The sequence below is a fragment of the Nematolebias whitei genome, chromosome 16 (genome assembly GCF_014905685.2).
Source record: "Nematolebias whitei isolate Nwh7 chromosome 16, NemWhi1, whole genome shotgun sequence".
In the NCBI taxonomy this organism is placed as follows: Eukaryota; Metazoa; Chordata; class Actinopteri; order Cyprinodontiformes; family Rivulidae; genus Nematolebias; species Nematolebias whitei.
The window spans coordinates 10846805-10855558 of NC_056513.1; the positions used below are offsets into that span (position 1 = coordinate 10846805).

The 8754-nt window shown below is 37.0% G+C and overlaps 1 protein-coding gene across 1 annotated transcript in view; it reads right to left on the reverse strand.

The window, feature by feature from the left end:
- Positions 1-2343: 2343 nt before the first annotated feature.
- The window catches only part of LOC119423086 (complement C3-like), a 32637-nt gene continuing 26226 nt past the window's right edge, over positions 2344-8754 (reverse strand). Inside the window, exons 31-44 of the mRNA XM_037690494.1 lie at positions 8359-8444; positions 7555-7632; positions 7276-7431; positions 7115-7177; positions 6372-6453; positions 6234-6282; positions 4519-4609; positions 4327-4416; positions 4135-4237; positions 3819-3908; positions 3148-3240; positions 2973-3056; positions 2638-2782; positions 2344-2485 (exon numbers count right to left, since the gene is read on the reverse strand). Of these exons, the coding sequence (XP_037546422.1) occupies positions 2344-2485; positions 2638-2782; positions 2973-3056; positions 3148-3240; positions 3819-3908; positions 4135-4237; positions 4327-4416; positions 4519-4609; positions 6234-6282; positions 6372-6453; positions 7115-7177; positions 7276-7431; positions 7555-7632; positions 8359-8444 (1352 nt within the window). The remainder of the gene's footprint in view (positions 2486-2637; positions 2783-2972; positions 3057-3147; positions 3241-3818; positions 3909-4134; positions 4238-4326; positions 4417-4518; positions 4610-6233; positions 6283-6371; positions 6454-7114; positions 7178-7275; positions 7432-7554; positions 7633-8358; positions 8445-8754) is intronic.

The following is an 8754-nucleotide window of genomic DNA, read 5'->3' on the forward strand; positions in this document are numbered from 1 at the left end:
CTTGTTCTGTTTGTCCCTGTACAGCACTTTGGTGTGCTTTGTCACTGTTTAAAGTGCTATATAAATAAATTGGTATGGTATGGTATGGTAGACAATGAGAAACACTCAGATGGAGACTTAAATACAAAAACGTTGACGAGACTAAATGCAGACAACTGCGACTCATCACAGGTGTCAAAGACAGGGAGTTATTACAAGAAGGAGCAGGATCACAGACACACCACAAGAAGGCACACTCCTCACACAGTCATCCATCTATCCATTCATTATCTTTTACCCGCTTCTTCCATTTTGGGTCACGGGGCTCGCCGGTGCCCATGTCCAGCAATCACTGTGCGAGGGGCGGGGTACACCCTGGACAGGTCGCAAGTCCATCGCAGGGCTACATAGAGACAAACAAGACAAACAACCATTCAGTCTCTCACTCACACCTAGGGACAATTTAGAGTTACCAATCAGCCTAACATGCATGTTTTTGGTCTGTGGGAGGAAACCAGAGTACCCGGAGAAAACTCATGCATGCACGGAGAGAACAGGCAAACTCCACCCAGAAAGGACCCCTGACTGGGATTTGAACCAGGGACCTGCTCGCTGAGAGGCAGCAGCTCTACCAGTTGCGCCACCGTGCTGCCCTCAAATTAACCACTGAACTGCTATCCAAAAAAGTTCAATCTGGTCCTCTGGACATTAAAAAAAAAAAAAAAAAAAAACAAAGCAAAAAAATCTAGAAACGTTTCGTCTTTCATCCGAGAGACTTCCTCAGTCTGAGGTGCTGTTTTCAGCTCAGTCTCTTAAATAGCACCGTCTCAGAGTGGATCAACCAGTTTGCTGCTGACAACCAAAACCAGCTGCTCACATGCTCAAGAAGGACCATCAGCCTAACAATGGATAATTAGCACACTGATGGCTGTTTACTATTCACAGGGGGTTGAGTGATACTAGCAATAACAGCATTGTACGAGGTGGACAGTTGAACCCGGAGGCCTCCACCCCTGTTTAATGATGGACGATTTATTTTTACAAAGATGGCCTCCTTTACTCCTCTCTCAAACCATAGTTCCTCTCTATCCAGGATGTGAACATCTTCATCCCTGAAAGAGTGACCGCTGGCCTGGAGATGAGTGTAGACCGCAGAATCCTGGCCTGATGATGTTGATCTTCTGTGCTGGTCCATCCTTTTGGCCAGTGGCTGTTTTGTTTCCCCGATGTAAGACTGATCCAGAGGACCAGATTGAACTTTTTTGGATTTTTCTAGATTATTGAGTATACATCAGGATATGTGTGCTGTTTTGCTCAGTATTAATATTGTTTTGCTAGTTGTATATTTGGACGGCATGGTGGCGTAGTTGATAGAGTCGCCACCTCTTATTGAGAAGGTTGCCGGATCGATTCCCGGCAGAGGACCTTTCTCGGTGGAATTTATATGTTCTCTCCGTTCATGCGTGGGGTTTCTCCGGTTACTCCTGTTTCATCACACAAATCAAAAACATGCATGCTAGACTGATTGGTAACTCTAAATTGTGTGTAAGTGAAAGAGTGAATGTTTGTTTGTCTCTATGTGTCCCGATGGACTGGAGACCTGTCCAGGGTGTACCCCGCCCTTTGCACAGTGACCATTAGATATGGGCACCGGTGTCACCCATGACCTTATAAAAGGAAGAAGTGCTATGTGTTGTCATGATTGTATGTTCTCATACAATGACGAAATTAGTTCTATGCATTAAACCCATCACGTGTGATACACCCAGGTGGTGCAGTGGGCAGCTATGTGGGCTGCCCAGGAAGCAATTAGGGATTGGGTGACTTGCTCAAGCACACCACGACATGTAAGCATGGCGGGGAGTTGAGCTTGTGGCTTTTTGGTCCCAAGTTGGCTGCCCTACCACTACACCATCTTGGCCCCACATTTTACCCACCCCAAGAAGCAGGATAATGGGTGGATGGATGGCTGGATAGTCGTATATTTACTTTTGATCTGTTCAGTAATTTTGTCAACCAACACTCCTTAAAATGCATTAAAAACAAGTTATGTTTCTATTTCTTAGTTTTTCTCTATTGCCTCTGCATTTTTAGATTTTTCCAACTCCTGTACTAAAAAAAAACTGAATGTATTTATATTTTTTCAAAACTAAAAGATAAATTTTAAACAGATGGTATTAAAGAAACAAAAAAATGTGTTCAAAGCATGCCGTATATGGATGCAGCCTCACGTACACAAAAGTTAAGTGAGATAAAGTAACATTACATTCCAGTTAGCACTGTTTTATTCTATTTCTTCAATATTTTTATACTTTGTATGATAACAGCCAATGTTGTACAAATATGATTCAGTTTTGAAAAAAATCATCCCAGACATGCAAAGTTAAGGAAGTTGTCAACCATGTCCTCCATGCCCAAACATGTGGGTCGGTATTGAGCGTCCTGACACTCTCCGGATGTTGGCCAGTACTCAACCCAGGTTCTCTCCCCGAGCACGTACTGAAACCTGAGAGAAACGACAGAAATACATTAAAAGGTGATGTGACAAGTTTTCTGTAACATGCCAGAAGTACAGAACAGAGACAGACCTGACATTATTTAACATAAAATACCAATGGAACAAACTAAAATAAAGTTTTGTACAAACTATTAACTTACGTGTTATGTTTGTCATCTATGTGAGTATCTTTGGATGAGCCCATAATAAGGTACGTTTTCCCCTTTCTTAGATTTAAAGCTTTTCTGCAGTGCTGATAACTCAGGAATGTGCGCAATTTACCAGTAGAACCGACATCAATATTTCCTGTAAATGAAATGTAAATGAACGGTGAGGACATAATGACTTTTGATGCTTTAAATGCGGATTATGCACCTTTGCAAAACAACAGTCAATAAAATACAAATAATTTGTCACTGCTAAAGTGCAGTGCAGAAGATAATTAAAAGCTGAGAAATGTGTTCAGTTTAGCTGCACGTCCAGGATCAGCACCCACCGTGTTTGATGACCTCAACTATCCGCATGATGTAAGAGTCTGTAGACAATCCAAATTCAATGCCTTCCACCATAACTTTGTAGGCTGTAGGCAGACAGCGAGTATCTGAGCTCAGAACTTATTCTTAATCACAGTTCGTATTAGTCAGAAATGCAGCACTCTTGTGGTTTCTTACCGTATTCAATTTTACTGATCTCTGTGCTTTCACAAATCTTAGCTGTCCGCTCATCATTGTTAATGTTGCTGCTCTTCTGCATACTGCAGTTCTCTGAAATAAAAATCATGAAATGATACAATGTGTCAGTCAGCTGCTGACAGATAAAAGTTTATAAGTAAATGATTTAAAAAACTATTTGGCAACGGTTCAAAGCAAACAGTTCAGTCACAGCTGCTTATTTAAATCAAATGCACATATTAATCTGGAGCAGAAAAATTAATCTATGAAAATAAAAATAATCACACACACACAACATAATATATAATGGTATTTGTGGTGTGTTAATGTGATTTTTTTTGCCCGTTGTATGTGTTGTATCAAGTTCTTGTTTGAGTTGTACACCAAACTAAATTCCAAGATGTGGAAAGTAAAGTAAACAGTAAAGTACTGACTTGACTTCAGTTTATTACAAGTATTATCAATGTGTCTCAGAGCCAAGTAAAACTACAAAATTTCCTGGTAGTTTGCAAAAAAAAAAAAAAAAGTTGCAATTTTTTTTTTCATCCTCCTATTTTATTGTAAATATGTTAGACTTATGAAATGGACTTGTGTCTAGGTTAGATTGCATTTAATATTTTTGAGTTTGAATTTTTTTTTATTATGTTTTGCTACTATACTAGTATGCTTACCTTCTGCACACCTGCATTCATAATCTTTACAGAGCTGCAGCATCTGTCCATCCGCCCTCTCTGGATGGTAAAATTTTACACATGGTTGTTCTGAAATTTTAAAAAAGCAATTATTTTATTGTATTTTAGCACATCTAAAGTTATACATTTACTAAATAATTTTTTTTACATTAACTCTAACATTGCCTCAAAGTCAAATAAGTTTAAGACTATTTCTTGTTTTTTGTAGAAATCATATGATAACAAATGAAAAATGAGAAACCAGGATATAAAGATCAAGTTAAAAAAAAGCCACCAAAAGCAGCATTTTCTTTACTTTCGTAATACTCATAAACAGATACAGCTGCTGGCTGTAGGACGCCCACTTTAAATGTTTGATGGATCCTAAACGCAACCTCCTCTGGTCGTATGTGAGAAACCTGAGGAGAAATTAAACAATAAAAATAAACTAGTCAAGAATAAACTAACATTAAGGTGGGTGAAAAACAACATGGGGCTGATAACTCACCCTGTTCAAGTAGATGATAAGAGAGCCTCTCTCTGACAAAACTCTGTTCATTTCATATCTGTCGATGGTGCGGGCAGGTCCTGTAGACAACTACACAAACATTAACAGCACATGTGGTTTGCTTTTAGCTATGTCTCTTGGTTTTAATAATAACTCATTATGCAAATTGTGAATATCTAATAACATTCTTACCAAGTCCAGGTCGCCCGTGTTAACCGTGAAGCCAGTTAGCAAGCTGATGTCTAAGATCGACATGGTGGAGTCTCTTTCCTTATCCAAATACCTGTACACAGAATTTACAGAATAATTGAGTTTTCAAATAAAGTCCTGGCATTTGTTGAAGAAATGCACAACACATGTTGCCTTTTGTGCCAGAGTTTTGGATTCAAGTAATTTGATGCTTGAAAACGACAGCGTTGCTGCTGATTTGCTCACACCTCGTAAATGACCTCATTCATTCAACCTTTATTTATACAGGTTTGTCTCATTTACAAGACCTGTTTTAAACAAAGAACACAGATGAGGTTCACACAACAATAGACAATCATATAAATGCATATAAAATTAAAAGTAAATGCTAAAGTGATGTAAAATATTAAAAACAGGAACATATCTGCATTGACTTTTGCCATGAACTTAACAGTTGTTAGAAATCCCTTAGAGAGGTCAAAGTGGACGGCTTCAGATCTTTGTGTTCCAGGTTGCAAGAGCAGAGTGCGAAAAGGCCTTTTTGCCAAATTCGGTCCGCACTGAGGGGATGCTGCAGGTAATGATGTCTTGAGAGCGCACACTGTAGCTGCACTGACGACGTGACGTGTAGGAGGAAAGGTATGAAGGTAGCAGACCAATGAGTGATTTAAAGATGAAAATGTACCAGTGTAAGAGTCTACATGAAGTTAATGATGACCAGTTAACCAGTGAATACAAGGTGCAATGGTGGGTACGGTAGTTACAGCCAGTTATGAATCTTAGCACATCGTGATAGACACCATCCAACATCTGCAGGGTGCTTGCAGGAGCATTCATGTAAATAATGTCACCATAATCAATGGAGGGAAGGAAAGTAGCAGATACAAGGCATATCCTAGCATCCTTATGCACAAGCACATGCAATAGCATAAGATGTGAAAGCGCTAAGAGGATATCATGGAGATGACGATTTGCTGTTAGAACAACAATTCTTGCTCAATATACATAAAACTAAGTCGTAGACACTTCTTATCAGCAAATGTTGATTAGCTGTGGTGGCCATCTTAAAGTGTCACCATCTTGAGTTGTAGATGTATTTTGCTAACAGACAGACAGTGTTAACATTTAGGGGCTTTAAGAGAAAAATGTTCTGCTTTTGGGTATATCTTGAGCATGACACAGCTGCAATTAAACTAAATTTTATCTCATGTAAGATTGTTACACAACAGTCCATTTAGTATGGGATAACCCTAAATTAGCTGTGGTCATCTTAAGGGTAAAACCGAAAGGTAATCAGCTGTAAATGCACTTCAAGTGATTACTTTCTGAGTTTTATTATGAGCCATCCACTGGTTCGTTACATATTTTGCTACATACACAGACATAGTTGACACCAGAATTATTGTCAGTGTTTTAAGTAAAAATGTGGTGCTCAATGTGTTGCCACTGATAATTAGCTACCGCACCAGATTCTAGGCCAAAATTTGTAATATTGACTGACTTATATGCATGTTTGTGTTTTTAAATGTCAGTTGTCTCTGGCGACCACTTGGACTGTAATGGACCTTAGACGTTGATCCCTCATGTGAATATTCATTGATTAATATTGAAGGGTTTATTTAAATCTGTCCTGTGATTTATATTATTTTCTAACAATAAAGACAAATAAACAAACATGCACTGAAAAATAAATACTATTGTCAGAGTGCTGTACTTACAAAACCTCTATTTTAAGCTTGTATGTCCTTTCATCCTCGGCCATGTTCTCTGGAGGGACAGAGCATTTGATGAGCATAAGATCTTTTAGACAAAGTTAACTGGGAGAACAGAATAAAAACACAAATAATCAAAATTACCTGGGATTAGCGTCACTGACATATTAAACTTCTGGCAGTCACTTTTCTTTACTCCAGGAATGGCATAATACAGCGAGACCATCTGTCAGAAAAAGTGCGATTAATGCCCTCTGATAAAATTATATTGAGCCTCATTTAGAAAGTAACAAGTAATTACTAATTATTAATATATATTAGCAAACGCTTTTCAGAACAAATGGAGATGCACTCTGCTTCCATTGTATCTATTCATTTGATTTAAAGCTCTCTCAAGTGCAAAAGCATTTACTGTTTAATCATCATAATTGAAACATGCACGTTTCTTAGGAACAAATGTAATCCTGTCAACAGGTAAGGTAATTAAACAAACAAATAAATAAATTCAGTGTTTTTTTTTGGGAAATCCTTTAAACAGCAACTGTCATAGTTGAGCAATTTTTTTTTTTTAATAAAAATAAAACCTTAAAATAAAAGAGTTTCTTTTAAAACTCTTTAAAATTTAGTCCTTATTGTAAATTACTGACGGAACCCAAGTTGATTAAAAATAAATAAATAAATATAAAACTTGATTACCTCAGTTAAAAGGTCAAAATATGCTAATTTTATTGCGCTTTGTGTATGTTTCACATTTAGTCATATTTTTTTCCACAAACTTCTTTGATATGAGACGTTGGGAATGAGGTTAATCGTTTTCATTTCATAACAATATATTTGGAATTCCTAAAAAAAAAAAAAAAAAAGTTTAGGAGAAAAAGTTAAATTACTTTAACAGTTGCTTCTCCTGTTCCATTTGTGATCACCTTCACAGCTTGGTTTATGCCATTAACCTGTGTTGGGATTTAAATATAAGCACAAAAATGCATGAATAAGTACAAATGTACTTTATGTGCGGATGAACAACAGTTTTTTTTTGTTTAGATCTCACTTTAGATGTTCTTGTGACATAGTGATTTTCCATTTTAAAGTTGTACTTGTCAGGATTTGATCTGCCCGGCAACAAAATGTCCACATTCAGATCATAGTCCGGTTCTTTGGCGTAGGTCCAATACTCTGTCAATGCCTGGTACACCATTATAGTAGCCTGGACAAAAATAGGTTAGAAACAACAAGCAAAAGTAAGAAAATCCAATATTATCCACAATAAACGAGTAAAATTTCACAAAAAGCTACTGAAGAGCTTAATTTTAACAGAAAATGCAGTTACCTGAGTTGATCCATAGCCTCCACCAACAAACTGTTGCTGGTTAAACCATCTAACAACAGGTTTTGCATCTTCAAAGGCCTATAAAAACAAATGGTGTAAATAAAATAAAAATGTATATGTTATTTTCTTTAATTTCAAGAAAAAATATTACCTATAGGCTTTTGCAAATTATATATTTTTTTAATCTTGGATTCCTAGTTGGAGATGATGATTTCTTAATGTTTTACATTCAAACGCTTCATCTTTTGCTTACTGTTAGCTGGACTTAGCTGGATGATCTCTGTACCGTTATTTTAATGTCAATGTCTAGTATGGATGTTTTATGTGCCTACTGATTGTGAAACAAATTGTGCCTTGGGGATAATAAAGATTCTTGAACTTGAACTTATGAGCATATTTCTTCCTAATTAAAAAAAAAATCTGTATGCCTCTTTTATGATCGTCTATCGTTGTTGTCGTTATCAACTGTTGTCATCACTCTTTGTTAAAATCAGGTCTCTCTTGTAAATGAGTCCTCGAGGCTCAATGGGATTAACCCGTATAAATAAAAGTTGAATAATGCTCCAAATTGGGATTTTTACAACAGCTATTTGCTGCAGGTAAGACACTGACTGCCCATATCTACTTCACATAAAGTGATCAACATGACACGTATACTTGTATGTAGAAATGCTTTTGTATACTAATGAGGGATTTGTTTTACAGAGAAAAAATAATAGTTAAACATTGCCTCTGAAGTACTTTTGTCTTAAGGTGATGTAACTTGGATGATGTGTCTGCTTGTGAAATATAATTAAAGCTCACCTTTGCCTTGACCAGAGCCAGGAGAGCATAAGCTGTCGCCTCCAGTGTGAACATGGGTTTTTCAGGTATAGGCCAGTGGGATAAATCTGGAAATCAAGAATATTTAATAAAATAATTAAAACCTCATCAAACATGTTGAGCAAGTTTAATTTGGTTTTAAAGTCTTACAACTAATAACTAATGTTTTCTAAATGAAATTAAATAGATTGTTTTTTGAGAAGCTCTCTCATGTCGCAGAACTGAGCACAGCAAAACTGCTTTACTGATGAAGACTTTTATTGATATTGAATAATGTGACATTTATTATAAACTAAAATCCATCCATCCATCCATCCATCCATCCATCCATCCATCCATCCATCCATCCATCCATCCATCCATCCATCCATCCATCCA